The sequence below is a fragment of the Apium graveolens genome, chromosome 8 (genome assembly GCF_009905375.1).
Source record: "Apium graveolens cultivar Ventura chromosome 8, ASM990537v1, whole genome shotgun sequence".
NCBI classification, from domain to species: domain Eukaryota; kingdom Viridiplantae; phylum Streptophyta; class Magnoliopsida; order Apiales; family Apiaceae; genus Apium; species Apium graveolens.
This window is the reverse complement of record NC_133654.1, coordinates 3,379,048-3,397,560: the sequence shown is the minus strand read 5'-3', so window position 1 is coordinate 3,397,560 and position 18,513 is coordinate 3,379,048. Positions and strand designations below refer to the sequence as shown.

The 18,513-nt window shown below is 37.8% G+C and overlaps 3 protein-coding genes across 3 annotated transcripts; 2 read left to right on the top strand and 1 right to left on the bottom strand.

Annotated features, from left to right (window-relative positions):
- Positions 1 to 4,250: 4,250 nt before the first annotated feature.
- Positions 4,251 to 6,663, bottom strand: LOC141678534 (putative DEAD-box ATP-dependent RNA helicase 29). The gene is made up of 2 exons (XM_074484882.1): positions 6,337 to 6,663; positions 4,251 to 5,433 (listed from the first exon to the last, which is right to left on the bottom strand). Exons 1-2 carry the CDS (start codon positions 6,635 to 6,637, stop codon positions 4,373 to 4,375), a joined length of 1,362 nt encoding a protein of 453 aa, XP_074340983.1. The 5' UTR covers positions 6,638 to 6,663; the 3' UTR covers positions 4,251 to 4,372.
- Positions 6,664 to 7,881: 1,218 nt separating this feature from the next.
- LOC141677033 (putative glutathione S-transferase) lies at positions 7,882 to 9,406 on the top strand. Its single transcript, XM_074482764.1, has 2 exons — positions 7,882 to 8,297; positions 8,848 to 9,406. Exons 1-2 carry the CDS (start codon positions 7,980 to 7,982, stop codon positions 9,190 to 9,192), a joined length of 663 nt encoding a protein of 220 aa, XP_074338865.1. The 5' UTR covers positions 7,882 to 7,979; the 3' UTR covers positions 9,193 to 9,406.
- An 892-nt stretch (positions 9,407 to 10,298) lies between these two features.
- On the top strand, positions 10,299 to 17,479 carry LOC141677032 (glutathione S-transferase U8-like). The gene is made up of 3 exons (XM_074482763.1): positions 10,299 to 10,528; positions 16,659 to 16,823; positions 16,938 to 17,479. Exons 1-3 carry the CDS (start codon positions 10,376 to 10,378, stop codon positions 17,283 to 17,285), a joined length of 666 nt encoding a protein of 221 aa, XP_074338864.1. The 5' UTR covers positions 10,299 to 10,375; the 3' UTR covers positions 17,286 to 17,479.
- Positions 17,480 to 18,513: the final 1,034 nt, after the last annotated feature.

Genomic DNA, 18,513 nt, shown 5'->3' with positions numbered 1-18,513 from the left:
TAATGGCACGAAACATTAAAGTAAACGAAACGAAAGTACACGAAATGAACGAATTGCCGGCTCTGATAACTAGTAACTACACACCTTGTGTACACTGTGTACTGACTTGAAAGAAAAGTATTTGTTGTCATTATATACCGTATAAAAGAAATGAGGTTTCGGGGAACAGTGTTTCTTCTTATATGTTCTTCACAAGGTTTCTTACTTTTTCTGCCACATTTTTACAAAATCAATCGGCTTCATTTACAAGGTCGATGATAACATAATCATCACGGTCAGACACAATCCAGAGTTGTTTCAAATTGAAAATTAATTTCTTCAATATAACTATATCAGATAAAAGTATATCGATTACTATATCAACATCATTGGCTATTATGCCCACTTTAAATAGAAATATATCACATTAGTAAGGAGTACATGAACGGGAAGAAATCAGTTTTATGCATTTACAATAGTTACTACCAGCACAAATTGAGTAAGAAGAGTAGTGCTAGGTGTACAGAATTTTGTACAAAAAATTTGTACATAATGACTTGGCAGTTGATGTTGGGTGTTTTAATTAGGTTTGTTGAGGTGAATAAGGGGGTCATTCCAATTAAAACACACAACATGTCATTATGTACAAAATTAAATACAACATTCTGTACACCAACCAAACATCTTCCTTGTGGAAAATATAACAATAGCAGGAATTTAAAGACGTGACCACCTGATTCATAAAACACAGAATCAGGGGAATTCTGCACTTTTACCACGCATATCAATAATGACGTACTACTTTCAAAATCAAAGTATAAAATAAGTAACAATAACAAATTATAACTTTAGAAGTTATAATAGATCCATATAGATGTTGTAATAGCATAATACGAATCTAAGTTGTGATTTTTTTAAAAAAAGGGCCCCATTGATGTGGGGGCCACCCAAATAGTTTTTAAAATTCATATTAAATAGTTGAGAAATTCTTGTTGGTAACCTTCTGTAATTGGTTTTTCCAAATGGTGTCATTTTATATTTTGGACTTACGAGTGGCACCCTCAAAGTAAGTGATTACGTTACATATACCCTTCCATTAGCAAAAACGTTATGAAACGGTAAAAAACAAACAAATAAGTCTTAAAAACACATTTCGATGAAAATTGAACAAATAAAAATACAATAACACACAACCTAACTCAAAACTTCACAAAATAAATATGTCCTTCAAAGAACTACTGAAAACACCAAATTTTGGGTGAAAGATGATAGTTATAGTAATTGTTGACTAAATAATTGTATGTTTATAAAATTGGTTGGTAATTGAAGTTTGGGGGTGATGGCGGAGGCTAGGCTGTGGTTGTTGTAACAGTGGTGACAGATTGTGGGTATGTGTACAAGTGTTGATTACGGGGGCGTGTGTGGATGTTGGAGATATTATGTATGTGTTGTGTGGCGCTTAGTGTGATGTGTGTTTTGTAATGGAAGTAGAAAGAAAAGAGAAGAGAAATAGAGGGAAAATCGAGGAGGTAGGAAGAAAGCGTTGTTGTGTGGCGTGTATATGTGTGTGACGAATGTGTGTTTTGTAATGGAAGAAGAGAGAAAAGAGGAGAGAAATAGAGGGGGAGAGGGAGAAGGCCAGAGGAGAGAAAAAACAAGGGAGATGGCGGTAAGAGAGTCACGATGGAGAGAGAGAGATGAGAACGTGAGAGAGATTAAAGGTAGGAGGATCGAGCTCGGGTTGAGAGATAGAGAGACTATTGAGAGAGATTATAATGTAAATGTAGTTTTTAAATTAAAAAATTAAATGAAAATTAAAAAAAATGTACTAATTTAATGTTAATGTAATATTTTCACTAACATAATGATATTCGTAGAGTAATCACTTATTTTAAAGGCGCCGATTATAAGTCCAAAACATAAAATGACACCATTTGGAAAAGCCAATCACAGAAGGGTACCAATGGGAATTTTCCTAAATAGTTTGTTTTTACTTATTTTTTCTTAAAATTTCACAAATATAATAAAGATGACGAATATTTTAATCAAAATATAAATGAAAATATATCAAAAATAGTTAGACAAACTCAAATTAATTTAAAAAATATGCCAAGCTCCTGGACTGGTTTTTCATTCATCTCTCTGATTGCATTGTCCTATACCAAGATATAAAGATACCAGATTTATTATTCTAAAGGTCGCTGGTATAAACTAGAAACTGCCATCCACGGAGCAAAGAGAAACACATAAAATACAGATCATTTATGTTGAATAAGAAATCGACTGCATCACAAAATAAAAACGAGTGTCTATTTGGCAATGTCATAAGTACTTTAAACTTATAAGTGATTAATCATTGCAGAGATTTAAGGATCTGAATTTAACCATGAACCTGTTGGAGATAGCTTGGCTACCTGCAAGCTAGAGTTGTTGTCTTGATCATCATTTACATCACCAAGATTTCCATCCATCAGCATATCGACATCTTTGACATGATGGGTTCTGATCATTATGGGATATCAAAGGGTAAAAAAATATTATTTTGCCTCTTTTGATAAAGAGGCACAGCAGTAGAAATATTGTTACCCTGGATGACATATTCTTCATCAGCATGTATTGATTTTAAAAGTTTTACTTGTTTCAGGAAAAAATTAACCACCACTATCTCTCACTGCCAGCTTAACCGAGTTAGTAATATGTTTTCTACCTGGGACTTATCTCCACAACACAGATTCTGGACTAGAGAACTGGATTTGAGCTTCAAGCAAATGCACAATTGCTTCCCTCAATGACAAATTTGGCAGTAAATCCTCAGCCTTAAATTTGTCTGAGGAACATTAAGGGCACTTCGACTTCTGAGTGAGAACTTCCCGAATACCTAAGCAATATCAGAAATAAAAACCAGAAGCAATAAATTATAGTTCCTAGTAATGGTTTACTATATATTATATTAACAAGTCAATAAATACATAACGATAAAGGTTTGATAAGTAACACAGATTCTGGAAACACACAAGAAGTCCCGTATGGAGGGTTCAAACTCGTAGCAAAAAGAAAGATATATAGGGCAACTCACATCTTTCACAAAAGCTTTGGTGACAGCAAAGTATTATCACAGCCTCCTTCATATACTTCGTGTAAATGAGACATCTAAGTTCCGATGGTAAGCAAGCATTTTTTTTTTCTGATAAATCCTAGGGGTCAATCGATTTTCTAGTAACAATTTACAGCACCTGGAGGATTTGAATTCTGGAAAAAAAGGTAAAGAGATTCAAAAGCAGAAGAGAGCAGGGATGTGTAACCCTAACCAGGTTATGTGTTCAAGTAAAACTAAGTTTAAGCCACTAGTTTCGTAAAAAAAGTATAAACCACAATATATTAAATCTGTTTCTACGAAACTAGAAATCTACATAATCAAAACAGTTTGACATAGTTACAGAAGCTGTCCGACTTAAGGACCTACCATTCCGGTTAAAACTCATCAGGTCAAATCATCCAACATTCATAAGCATAATCAGGCTATACATAACATAGAAATTTATAGCAAACAAAATAAACAGGCCACTGAATACATAAAAGATGAAGAGTACCTTGTATACAAATCCGAACATAAAAACTATTAGTCATTGTGTTCAATTGTTTGCAGGAGAATTTCTTTACATTTCCAGAAACATTAACGTCATTAGTTTCTTCATTTCCAGTTGAAGCAGCAAAGCAACCACAGCTCATTTCTTATTACACAATATTACCTATTATGACATACCTTGTAAGCAAAAATTAACAGACATACACACTGACATGAGAGGGGGAGAGAGAGGGAGAGAGAGGGAGAGAGAGAGAGAGAGAGAGAGAGGCACTCTTCATAAGCATAGCAAATAGATGAAACCCATAAATTTATAAACATTAGTATGCAGATTATAATAGTAATTAGGAGCCATCCTGATAAACATAGTCTGCAATTACACAATCTACTTGTCGATATAGATTAGAAAACAATTAGAAAAATTAGCTTTCCATGACCAGAGGCTGCTAGATTAGTGTCAAGTCAGGTCCTTCACCTTCGACTGATAATCCAAGTACTAAAAAGTGATTTATTGACAAGTGGAAATGTAAACTACAATTTCCAAACCTTGGTTGAATAAGAGTGCAACCGGAAATCGAGTGCTTTAGCAAGCACCGCAATCAAGCTTCGACAGTAAAAGCATAAAATACATAAAATGAAGCAATTTGTTAAGCACAGAGTTTTAATTTAAATAGTATTTATTTTACAACCTAAACATATAAATAAATACTTTTAACAATGACAAAGTTGGCACCCGAAAGAAAAAATACGTAATGTCCAACAGGAGAGATCCATTACATTATACATATCAGCTCCAAGCTCCTTTTGCTTTTAAGCAGTCTCCTCAGTAAGATCCGCTCTGAAAGTTTTCTGCCTATCTGATGCTACAGCACAGGATGTTTCCATTAATTTTAGTTTCGGAGAATTATCCAACATTTTCCGAACCGAATCAGCATAGCAATCAACTACTATTTGAGGCAGACGCCCATATATTATTCTTCCTTCGCTCATATTTGTTTGATCAATTTCAGATACAACTTCCAACATATTGCCATCTTGCATAATATGTTTCTCCGAGGGAGCAGCCACCATTTCTTGCAAGAGAAAGATTCGAAAACGCAGAACGTAAGAAATATCTTCAGGGGTAACAAAAGAAAATGCAGTGCCAGGCCGACCAGCCCTTGCAGTTACTCTTAGTCGAGAAAGAAAATGCTTAGGGCTAATAGGGAAGTCCCAGTTGATGACATTATCAACTGACGGAATGTCCATTACATTAGACGCCATATCTGTGGTGATCAGCAGCATATTCTTTCTTGTTCTGAATCTTGATACCTGAACTCTCTTTTCTTTTTGGCTCATATCCCCATAGCAAACAGATGGTTCAATACCCTGTTCTAAAAACAGAAGATTGAGAAACTCAGCATGATATCTCGTGGGAACAAAAATCAATGTCCTCTTTTCGCATCCAATTCGTTCCCTGATTAAATACAGCAATGCCTCTTTTTTCTCATCCTCGGTCAAAGTAAAAAATATAAGCTTCAAGGTACTGCTTATCCAACTAAAATGGTGCACAACGTGAGGGCGTTGTGTAACAGATTTAATGAAATCATCAATGACACTTGGTACGGCATCAGTGAAAACCAAAGTTTGGTGATTTTGTCTAATATGAGGCAGTATTTGACGCAGATGCCTTGCAAACCCCATGCTAAGAAGAGAATTAGCTTCATCAAAGACAATGCACTCCACATTATGCAATAACATATTTTTAACATGAGACAAATGACTTGTCAGATTCTCTGGAGTTGCAATCATGACATCAGGGTTCTGCAGTGTCAATTCCTCATAGAGACTCTCTATCTCATTATCGCCAACTAGTAAACCAATGCGAAGACCTAGAGGAATGGCAAAACGTAAACTTCATAACACTAAAACATAGATAAACAAATAGGAAGCAAGCTCACAGACTATTTGCTCTTACTTTATGCAACTTTGCAAAATTTAATCTACATAACGTCAAAATTTGAATATTTATATGGACTATTGTTACATGACCCAAACTCTCAGTCTCACCTTCAAAATGAGTAATCTTTAGATATTACGAAAAAAGATTGTTATAAGATTATCTCAGGCAGAAGGCTCAAGATTAAGTATCCCAAGTGTACAAAATACCTTGTTGATAAAAATTAAAATAGTGATAAAGTAGCCAAGACTAATAATTAGGGAATTCTATAATTTGAAGAACATGCATGATCATTTAGAGTAAGTCCAACAGCTCCCTTATATGAGCTCTTAAATTCAATTATAAGGGTTTTGACAAAAAATGGCACTCCAACAGTGTCTTAGTACTTCCTTATATCACTAAAACATGAGTTTCATTCTTTATCTTTAAGGACATGAGTTTCATTCTTTATCTTTAAGGAACTTCTAGTGCTCTCTTAAAATATTTTTAGCAATAAAAAATTCATTTCTCTCCCTCCTTTTTACATTCTCTCTCTTTTTGTTCCACTTTTTGTCCATATCTTTTCAAATATATTAATATAATAATAATAAGGAAGAAAGATAAGGATCATTGTTGGATTTGAAATTCAAAATCATATCTTAAATCATTAAAAGTTAATATTTATAAGAAACTCACTAGAATACTGTTACACTTGCTCTTATACAACACGTATTTTAAGAATCCCGTAAAGTATGAAAAACATGTATGATCATTTATACTACACATATTTTAAGAATCCCGTAAAGTATGATATGTAAATAATCTGCTAAAGTATGGTATGTAAATCATATCTGACCAGTAAACTGACAAAGAAGTCGAGCAAGCTTGAGTATCTGAAGAGCCAAATATTTAGTTGGGGTGAGAATCAAAGCCCTGATAGAATTAAGACTCTGCTGGGAATTCAACTTATCAAGAATTGGAGCCACGAAACATAAAGCTCTGGCGGAACAAGATGGAGCCACTGCCACAACATCCCGCCCGGAAAGAATTGAAGGGATTGTTTCCCGGTGAAAAGTATAAGGATGATCGAAGCCATTAAGTTTACACCCATTAATTATATTTGAGCTCAGACCCAACGATTCAAAGCTGTGTGACATTGTTAACCGTAAATTTATGTCTTACTCCCGAGTTTTAAAAAATAAATACGATAATTTTAATATATAGGCACCTGAACCCTAAAAACTAACACCCATCCCCAAGTAATCCGAAATAATGCAGCGGCATTATAATATTTTTGTAATGTCAACTTTATTTATTATTATATATTAATATTAATATTATTTATTTTGTTAATATTATTATTATATGTCAATATTATTTGTTTTGTTAAAAAATGTTGGGCTTTTTTGAATATATCACAGGTAAAAAAAATATTGTCATTTTTTAAAAGTTCTACAAAAATATTATTTTTTAATTTTTTTTACTAAAATAAGGTTTTCTGCAGCACTCCCCGAGTTTGCGTAATGTCATGCAACCTCGCACGACCTCAAATGCAACAAAAAAACGCAATTAAATTAGTTGCATGTCTGGTTGATTTTGGTTGATTCCGTATTTTTTCAAAAAAAATTAAAATATCGTAAAATCACAAAAAAAGTAAAAAGGTTAGTATTATTTTGTAATTTCTTAAAATTAAATACCAACTTATTTTTAAATATACTACCTTATTCTAAAATTTACTTATTTTGTAATTTTAAAATTTTAATAAATTTAATTAATATAATTTGTTGCACTATTCTTTCAACAATTATGCTGATATTGAGAAATATACGTACTTTTAATCAAATTACTTTTTTTGCATGTATATATTTACTTTTTTGCAATGTATAGCCAATGTTTAGGAATTTTATTTCAAAATATAATTTTAGGGTTAGGTTGGGTGTGTGGTTGGATTCGAGTTGGACAAGAATTCAGGTTTAGCTCTTAAGGTCATCACTAGTACTTGTAATATGCTAATGTGAGGTCTGAGATGAACAGAACAAGCTACAAAATATTAAGCCTTGGTTTGCGGGCTTAATTTTATGCAAAACAACACAGTGCATTTATAAATAATAACAAGTCAGAGCTGGCAATTTGTTCGTTTAGTGTCGTGTATTTTCGTGTTTCGTGTCATGAATGCTTAACCCAAACCCGAACCGTTAAGGATTCGTTTTGTTTCGTGTTCGTGTACCTTCATTTCATGTATGTTTCGTGTCGTGTTTCGTGTTCGTGAAAAAAATGATAAAATTACGTACCATGAATGAAGGATAAGATAACATAGTGGCATACATTTGGACCACTAAATTAAATTCCTTTCTGTAGAAAATGTGATGAGAAGTTGAATAATTGAGAAACTTTTTTGTGCATATATAATAGCTCATGATCATTCTCTTTAGATCATCAATATTCAGAGCTCTAAAGGCAAAACATAGTTCTTGATTCAAAGATCTCTTTTTTTTAACAATGGCTGATCAAGAAGTGAAGTTGCTTGGTGTATGGGCAAGCGTTTTCAGTAAACGAGTGGAAATTGCATTGAAGATGAAGGGAATCAGTTATGAATTTGTTGCACAAGATTTGTCTAACAAGAGCCCTGAGCTTCTCGAATTTAATCCTGTTCATAAGAAAGTACCTGTTTTATTACACAAGGGAAAGCCAGTTTGTGAGTCTCTTGTTATTCTCGAGTACATTGATGAGACCTGGAAGTCTGGACCTTCTATACTGCCTGAAGATCCTTATTCCAGATCCGCCGCTCGTTTCTGGGCAAAATTTATTGATGAAAAGGTAAGAAAAATCTGACATCTTCTTATGTTTTAGTTGTTTGCTGCATGCAAATTAAGAAGCGGGGACATTTTGGTCGCTGCCGAGTTCCCGTGTCGGATTCTCGGACACACGTATCCCCGTATCGGACACACAGATTCTTCCATGATGCTAATATGAAATTTTATCTTTAGAAATTGTAGTTAAAATCTATTTTAGCAAACTACATTTACAAAATTAAGTATCCATGTCTATTAGTTACTACATAAGTATTGATTATCGTATTCATTTTTGCATAAACTAAAAGATTTTACTTGTATTTTTGTGTTTTAGATTAATAAATGATGCATTTGATTCATTTTTCAAGCAATTTCTGGTTTTGTTAGTAAGTTTTATTATGTTTAACATGAAATATATATGAATTTTTTGTTTATTTTTCCCGTGTCCCCCGCACCCGTATCCCCATATTTTTATATTTGTCGAATTCCCGTATCCCCACACTACGCACTCGCACTCCCGCACCCGTGTCCTTGCTTCCTACAAATTGACTCATTCTTTGATTTGCGATTTTCAGTGTCATCCTGCTATTTTCAAGATCAGGCGAAGCCAGGGGGAGGAACGAGAAAAGGCTATTGAAGAAGCTACTGAACATTTGACAACACTTGAAAATGAGCTCAAAGGCAAAAGGTTCTTTGGTGGAGATGAGATTGGACTAGTTGATATTGCTGGTAACTTCATTGCACTCTGGCTTGGTGTCTTGCTAGAGTTGGTGGGAATAGAGTTGCTTACAAAAGAGAAGTTCCCGAAACTATGTGAATGGGTAGATGATTACCTTAATTGCAGCATTATTAAGGAAACTTTGCCTGTCCGGGAAGAGTTATTGGCCTTTTTCCAATCTTTGTTTCAACAATCTAATTAGTTTCGCATAAGAATGTGATTATGTTCTTGAGCTGCTAGGACGTGTTCTACGTATATCTTGTTTTATATGATTTGGTGGAGTGAATTGGGAGTGAGTCATTAGGTAGCCTATTTCTATGACTTGATGGGGTGATGAAGCAATAGCTTTTTTTATGGCTATGAATAAGAGAGTTTGTAATCAAGATTTGACATGAATAAATTGTTTGTTGAGTCCAGAGTCTCCATTAGCCTAACTCGAAATTTTCTGATATTCGATTGTACATTTATAAAATTTAAGCTATCTGTCTGCAAGGTTTCAGGTTGTACAAACCAACCCATATCACATTTAGCAGAAATCAACCAGAACCGCCTGTCTCCCAATATTAAGAATTTAAAGAATGCGAAGTGCTGATGAAGATTTAAAGTTGTTTGGTGCACAGGACGGCCCTTTAAACAAGACTACTCCACTAAAGAATCTCAGTAGCACCTCAAAATAGGGGGAACGATTTGCAGGCAAGAAGTCTTTCGGAGGAAAAGAGAGTAGATTAGTCGATATAATAGTGCTAATGGCATAGCCCTTTGGCCTGCATCAGCATGCAGTCTTTTAAGAATTGATGAATATATAGAAAATGCTGTCTAAACAGAAGATCTTAAGTTAAGTTTATGGGCAGATGATACCTTAACTGCAGCATTATTAAGAAAGTTAGATACTACACTACATGATGTGATGCTGAGTGTAGAATCACCATTAGCATCTTTTCTACTTTCTAATTGCTCTTAGGCCTTAGCATCTTCTTAGTTAAGATAACCGATTTCAATCGTGATATATTCTTTATGTTTTTGAAAGGTTTGATTTAGAATCAGTTTACAATGTAGTCAGATTATTTGCAACTGAATACAGTTTTTGGATGAGGTCACTCCTTAGGTCATATGACAAATAAATCTCTTTATGTTGAGATTGTGATGACTGGTAGAATGATAGAGAACCTCCTAGTCCTTGTCAAGAACAGACTAGAATTTTCTCTATTGATATGGGTAGTTGAATATCTAGTCAAAAATAAAAGAAAAAATAGATTAAGCAACTTCTAGTATGCTGTATGCAGATATAAATAGCTCATTGTCATTCCCTTTGGAACAACAATTTTGTAGAGCTCAGATAGCAAAACAGAGATTTCGATAATTTTAAAGAGCAGGCCTTTGTAGTAATGGCTGATCAAGAAGTGAAGTTGCTTGGATTATGGGCTAGCCCTTTTAGCAAAAGGGTGGAAATTGCTCTGAAGATGAAGGGAATCGATTATGAATATGTTGCGCAAGATTTGTCTGACAAGAGCCCTGAGCTTCTCAAATACAATCCCATTTGTTGACGGAGGAATTTGGTATCAACATAGTTTGAGGTTCGTCGCCGGAATCAAGATCTACGATGGTGGTTCTTCGCCTGAAAAGTGAGCGGAGTGTGGTGGTTGTGATAAATTGGGGGCTGAGATTGCTTAGGGTTGGTGGTGGCTCCTTATGGCTCTCGCTTCCGACCCCTCACAATTTGCCTACGTATCCCTATTTATAGGGAATCAAGCCCACGTAGTTCTTGGGAAACAAGAAATCTAATGGGTTTAGACTTCTTATTCCCAGGCCCGGTCCAGAATCCATCTTCCGCTAGCTTTAGGAATGTCCAACTATGAGGCCCAACCGCGAAGGCCCAAGGCTCGTTTGTAATCGCAGGACTTCACGGATAATGCATCTCCCTGCGCAAGGATAACATTCCGCTACAGCTATCTCCCTTGAATTACGAACGCAGGTATAGCCACGGTTCACCCCAAATGCCAGACGCGTCCCTGTCCCCCGAATGAGGATAACCCACCAGATAGCAGGACAGGTGATCCCAAGCTCTTGGGTGCAAAGTGCAGGATGACTCCAAAGTTCTCCAACGAGGACACCCGTTGAATACAAGAACAGAGTTCCCAAAGCACACACCAAAGTTAACCCCGCATCCCCAACGAGGACACCCGTTGAATACAGGAGGAGGCCTTCAATCATCAGGCATACCCCTGGAGGCCTTCAAGCTTTTCACGGACATTCCCCTCCTTGACCGTCTCAAGGAGAGAATTCTTCAAAGAGTACGTGCAACAAATAAGTTAGTGAAAATAATCCTCCATTGCTCCTCCCACACTTGTCTTGCTTTAAACTTACTCTTGATCATGCATTCTTCACACATAGGACGCGTCCTGAACGATTGGGCGCGTCCTGACGCTACGAACTCCACATATTGCTATATCTTCCAAGTATCTCTATTTACTTCGTCTTGAATGAGAACAAGCTCAACCATCCCAAAGTGTGCATCTCCAAGAGGCAGGACACGTCCTCCCCTTGTAAAATACACATATTCTCCTTACATGGAAACCTTATTACCTGTACAGCTCATCCCATTATTTTTACTTATCAGGGCGCGTCCTCCTCCTTCCAATATCTTCCTCCTCATCTCTTTACATGACAACCCAAAATACAGCCTACACAATCATGGACGCATCCTACATATACAGGGCGCGTCTTCGCTTCATACAATGTAGACCAAAACCTAATTATTCATCTTCTTGCCCCAATTTAATTCCAATTGACCCGTATTTGACCCGAGATGATCCAATACCAAATTTTGGCTATAACAACTACCCCCCGAATTCCATATGAAGTTGGAAACAAAATTGGAATTCTAATATCTACATCCAAGCAAAAAAAATTTGTCATCCTCCACTCGTATGAGTATGCGTCTTCTGCATCTTCCTCTATGAGGGCGCATTCTCAATTAAGGCCGCGTCTTCGGAATCTTATCCTCTTTATTGACCATGATGGCGCGCTCTCACTCTTTGTCGCGTTCACAATTGTCATTCACATTTCTTCCCTCCTTCACCTATGAATACCCCTTCTCTTCTTGATAACTTTAACCTTGGTTTGTCTAGAGAGGTTTACCACTTATGTACCATATCTCTAAGCTTACATGAGCTAACTCGGCGAAAGAAACAAGAGAATTTGTACAAAAGTGTGCACCTCACATACCTTGGAAAAGCACAATCCATTAACAAAGGTTTGAGGGTTCTCTAACTTTTTCATCCCAATATTGGTCTCCTATGAGCGCGCCTTAAACTGAAAGGGTCATCATATGAGGGCGCACTCTAAGGAAAGCGCGACCAGAATAAAACACTAGCTCTCTGATCTTCAAGTAATAAATAATCTTTGACGCAAGGAGGACATGCCTTGTTGGTGATAGTGATCCTTCCACCGATGACACAATACCATTCTATATTTGATTTCCTGCTTCTTTCCAAATCATGACTCCAAACCGTTGATCTCATCTTTTCCACAAATAGCGTGATTCATTTATTCAAATCAAAGTCAAAACTTTTACAATCTTCTTCAATCATCTATTTTTAGAGGGCGCGCCCTTTAAGGAGACGACGTCTTCCTCAAATAATTAACATCATTAGAGGGCGCGTCCTCTTTACGAGGAGCGTCTTGCTCGATGAGAGGAGCGTCCACGTCGACAAGGGTATCATTCTTGGAGGGCGTGTCCTCTATGAGAGGAGCGTCCACCTCCACAAGGGGAATCACCCTTAGAAGGCGCGTCTTCTCTAAGAGGAGCGTCTACTTCGACAAGCTAACATCCTTGGAGGGCGCGTCCTCTCTTAGAGGAGCGGCTTATCTCGACAAGGTCTTCATCCTTGGAGGGCGCGTCCTCTGTCAGAGACGCATCCACCTCGACAAGGGAAATCATCCTTGGAGGGCGCGTCCTCTGTCGGAGACGCATCCACCTCGACAAGGGAAATCATTCTTTAAGGGAGCTACCTCTGTAAGAGGCGCGTCTACCTCGATAAGGGAAATCATTCTTTAAGGGAGCTACCTCTGTAAGAGGCGCGTCTACCTCGACAAGCTAACATCCTCGGAGGGCGCGTCCTCTGTAAGAGGAGCATCTACCTCGACAAGGGTCTTCTACAAAATCTTCATGTAACAAAACTAAATCAAAGATCAATATTTTTAGAAGGCTTTTATCTTCAACAAAGCTCAAGCGATGCAGAAACTATCTCTTGTTGAAATATCTCCCAACGAGGCATCTCACGAAGTGGCATCTGATAAAGGGCATCTCCCTCTCAGAGACATTTTCTTGAAGTTGAGCGTTTCCTTAAACATGAGTAATTTTCCGACCTTAAGCATCTCTCTTATTTTTAGGAAAAGCCATGTACCTTACTCATGTGGCAATATGTAACACCACAGAACTAATGAGAGGTAACCTACCCCCTGAGCGTGCACCTTGTCAAAAGTACTTTGTAGCCTCATCTTCCTCATCTGAACTAATGCAACTCCCACATTCCCTTTTTTCTAAAGACAACCAGATGACCTTGGTAGTCATATCGAAAGAAGAAGCCTTAACATATGAGCCAGATATGCTCAGGGCGCGTCCTGCAAACTCACTCAGATTATTGAGGATATGAGGGCGCGTTCGCTGAAACTAAACTCTCGACATACTAGGAAGATCATTGTACTTCATTCGCTTCTTTATAAATCATGTATGTAATGTCGAGGAAGATCACATGGGTATTTCAATGAAGGCGCGCCTTGAGAGAGATAGGCTTGGAGAGTTTACTTATAACTGTTGAGGATATAATATTATATCCTTAGATGGAGGAGCTCATTCATGTCCTGGGGCCTCACCTTGACAATCAAGGGGCGCGTCCTAGGATTCATGGTACCTCTACTCTGATAGATTCTTTTCTCTTGAAGTTCCAATATTAAGATTCTCCTTGTGGTCAATAAAGTTCACCTCACCATCAATATTTTTTTTTAGGGCGCGCCTTAAGGAAAGGGCGCGTCTTGAAAGATGAGGAATTAGTTCCAGTCGAGCCATTCTTCAAGTAGTGACTATAACTCATCTGATTATCATGACATCTTCATTGAAAACTTCCATAGACTTTTTCTTCTGAGGGCGCGCCCTGGGAGGGCAATTCTCCACTGAATGTTTCACATGCAGAGGGCGCGCCTTAATATATTGTGACGCAGCACTTGGTAACTCATGAAATTTTTTCCTGATAAGATTTCCTACCTACAATAAACATAATTAATATGGAACTTGGAATGTTACCTGGAGGACGCGTCCTAGAGGGACGGACGTGTCCAGTCGGTGAATTTTCCTGGAATTTGCTGAAAGTCATCTGAGCCCCAAATTTTTTAATCAAGGCGCGTCCTAAGAGTTTGTGGGGATTTTCTCCATGCCAAATCTCTTTCCCAATCCTCTTCCTGCACAAGTCCCAAAAACAAGTAACGGAAAATACAACGAAACTAGTTGAGTGTTACCTTGAGGGATCTTGTTAAAGGCGATGACTAGCTCATGATAGTAATGCCTTCTTCTTGGAGTGTTCTCCTCCCGATCGTCCTCAGATTTGCGCCTGATTAAGTCTTCTGAACTGAATAGTGTTCTCAAATCTTCTAAATCAAATAGAATTGTTCAGTCTTCTCGTTGGAATAGGATTCTCCAATCTTCTAAATGGAATAGGATTCTCCAATCTTCTAATTAGAACATGATTCTCCCATCTTCTAGATCGAATAGAATTCTTTAATCTTCTAATTAGAATAGGATTCTTCAATCTTCTATACCAAATAGGTTTCTCCCAATCTTCTTAATGGAATGGGTTTCTTGCAATCTTCTAAGCCAAATAGGATTTTTTGGTAAAAATTCGTAGCTGCTGTTTTCCTCTATTTCCGGGCTGCTCAACTTGGATTGCCCTATCCATATCATCTCTGAATTAAAGAGAATTCAATAAGCTTCGCGTAGGCTGTAAGATCGTTCAAATCTGACTTACGGAACTCGAGATACGACCCAAACAGTGTAAGCAAATCGCTTAACCCACCAAATCCGAATTTTTCATCCAACTTTGCTCCTCTGTGGCCATGGTTGTAAACTTCAACCCTCATGGCTGGAAATCATCATCCATGGATCTCCCTCGTGGCCGTGGATACTACATTCAAATCTCCTTCGACCCCCCTGGCCAAAAATATTTATTTTACGGATCTCCTTCGTGGCCGTTGTACGCAACTCATCCGTGGCTATCCTTCAATTCTTGCGTCAAAGAACCTTCATCGTGACGAGACATCTCTTCCTCCTGAGATTATGATCTTGATGAGCAGCCCCTCCTTCTAGCGCCAATTTGTTGACGGAGGAATTTGGTATCAACATAGTTTGAGGTTCGTCGCCGGAATCAAGATCTACGATGGTGGTTCTTCGCCTGAAAAGTGAGCGGAGTGTGGTGGTTGTGATAAATTGGGGGCTGAGATTGCTTAGGGTTGGTGGTGGCTCCTTATGGCTCTCGCTTCCGACCCCTCACAATTTGCCTACGTATCCCTATTTATAGGGAATCAAGCCCACGTAGTTCTTGGGAAACAAGAAATCTAATGGGTTTAGACTTCTTATTCCCAGGCCCGGTCCAGAATCCATCTTCCGCTAGCTTTAGGAATGTCCAACTATGAGGCCCAACCGCGAAGGCCCAAGGCTCGTTTGTAATCGCAGGACTTCACGGATAATGCATCTCCCTGCGCAAGGATAACATTCCGCTACAGCTATCTCCCTTGAATTACGAACGCAGGTATAGCCACGGTTCACCCCAAATGCCAGACGCGTCCCTGTCCCCCGAATGAGGATAACCCACCAGATAGCAGGACAGGTGATCCCAAGCTCTTGGGTGCAAAGTGCAGGATGACTCCAAAGTTCTCCAACGAGGACACCCGTTGAATACAAGAACAGAGTTCCCAAAGCACACACCAAAGTTAACCCCGCATCCCCAACGAGGACACCCGTTGAATACAGGAGGAGGCCTTCAATCATCAGGCATACCCCTGGAGGCCTTCAAGCTTTTCACGGACATTCCCCTCCTTGACCGTCTCAAGGAGAGAATTCTTCAAAGAGTACGTGCAACAAATAAGTTAGTGAAAATAATCCTCCATTGCTCCTCCCACACTTGTCTTGCTTTAAACTTACTCTTGATCATGCATTCTTCACACATAGGACGCGTCCTGAACGATTGGGCGCGTCCTGACGCTACGAACTCCACATATTGCTATATCTTCCAAGTATCTCTATTTACTTCGTCTTGAATGAGAACAAGCTCAACCATCCCAAAGTGTGCATCTCCAAGAGGCAGGACACGTCCTCCCCTTGTAAAATACACATATTCTCCTTACATGGAAACCTTATTACCTGTACAGCTCATCCCATTATTTTTACTTATCAGGGCGCGTCCTCCTCCTTCCAATATCTTCCTCCTCATCTCTTTACATGACAACCCAAAATACAGCCTACACAATCATGGACGCATCCTACATATACAGGGCGCGTCTTCGCTTCATACAATATAGACCAAAACCTAATTATTCATCTTCTTGCGCAATTTAATTCCAATTGACCCGTATTTGACCCGAGATGATCCAATACCAAATTTTGGCTATAACACCATTCATAAGAAAGTTCCTGTGCTAGTACACAATGGGAAGCCAATTTGTGAGTCTCTGGTTATTCTCGAGTACATCGATGAGACCTGGAAGTCTGGACCTTCTATATTGCCCGAAGATCCTTATGCCAGAGCCTTGGCTCGTTTCTGGGCAAAATTCATTGATGATAAGGTATGTACAAGTACAGTACTACTTAGCAGTTATTATTGTTTTTGTAGTTCAGGTGCCATGCATTTTAAAAGTTATATAAGAAATTTAACCCATTTTTTGATTTGTGATCTTCAGTTACTCCCTGCTGTATGGAACATCAGGAAGAGCCAAGGGGAGGAGGAACGCGAGAAAGCCATTGAAGAAGCTGAGCAGCAGTTAGCAACACTTGAAAATGAGCTCAAAGGCAAGAAGTTCTTTAGTGGAGATGAGATTGGACTAGTTGACATTGCTGCTGATTTTGTAGGACTTTGGATTGATGTTGTACAAGAGTTGCTGGGGATAGAATTACTTACCAAAGACAAGTTCCCAGTTTTACGCGAATGGGTTGATGATTACCTTAACAACACCATTATCAAGGAAACTTTGCCTACCAAAGAAGAATTATTAGACCGCTTCCGCAATATGTTTCAACAAACTAAATGATGCATTCATGGAATTTCTGTGATTCTGTTTTCTGCAACAGCACAGAGCTAAAATAAGAACTTCTAAAGGTATCTTGGTGTATATGATTTGCTGGAGAGAGTTTGAAGTGAGTAACCTAGTAGTCTATGTTTCCGGTATGTTTGTAACAGCTTTTTCAGGCTGCTTATCAATAAGAATGTCAATAATTCAGATTATATTTTGAATAAAGTAATGTATGATCACAGACCTTCCTTAAGTTTGAACCTATTCAAGTTAATTGATATCAAACAGACTGAGAATGAAGTTCATGATTAATTTCCACTATACTTATTGACTGACAGTCCAGCTTTGAAATTTGATGGTCAATTTCTAGAATGATCAACATAACATTATGTCATAATCCTAATCAATAATCATCGATATATGATGATTATCTCATACTAAGACCCTTCATGTTATAATTTATCGTTCCTCTCCCGGGCTAATATGTCTGAAACTCATAGTGTATGGCCTTCATTGTCATGGCAATGCAGGTTGTTCCGCCTCTGTAAATTGTCAAGGTCATTACTTATTGGAAGCTTCAAACTAATATAATTCTTAAGTTTGAGTTTAGTGAAGGATCTCAACTGAATACAGTATTTAAATGGTCACCTTCAAGTCCTAGTCAAGAAAGAATAATGATCTTTATTAATAGGTAGCTGGATATTTAATCATACACACAAGCAAAAAAAAGTCAAATTTTTGATGTGCATATAAAAATAGCTCAAAGTCAATCCCTTTGGAACATCAAATTTGTAGATCTCAAAAAGCAAAACAGATTTTTGCACAAGTTTGCAGAGCCAACCTTGGTAATAATGGGTGATCAAGAAGTGAAGTTGCATGGTGGATGGCCTAGTTTTTTTAGCAAAAGAGTTGATATTGCACTGAAGATGAAGGGAATTGATTACGAATATGTTGCAGAAGATATATTCAACAAGAGCCCTGAGCTTCTTGAATACAATCCTGTTCAACCCGGATTGTTGAATATCTTGCTTTACATAATTGTTGTTTTCGACCCGGATTCGAATGGTTATCCGGGTTGGTGTTTGCTTTTTTCTTTATGTACTTAGAGGGTTACCTAATACATAATGGTTGTTTGCAACCCGGATTTGAATGCTTATCCGGGTTGATTTTTGCTTTTAAATTTGCTTTCAATCCGGGTATGTCTAATCCGGATTGGTGATTGCTCCATTTACTTAGAAATTTTCTA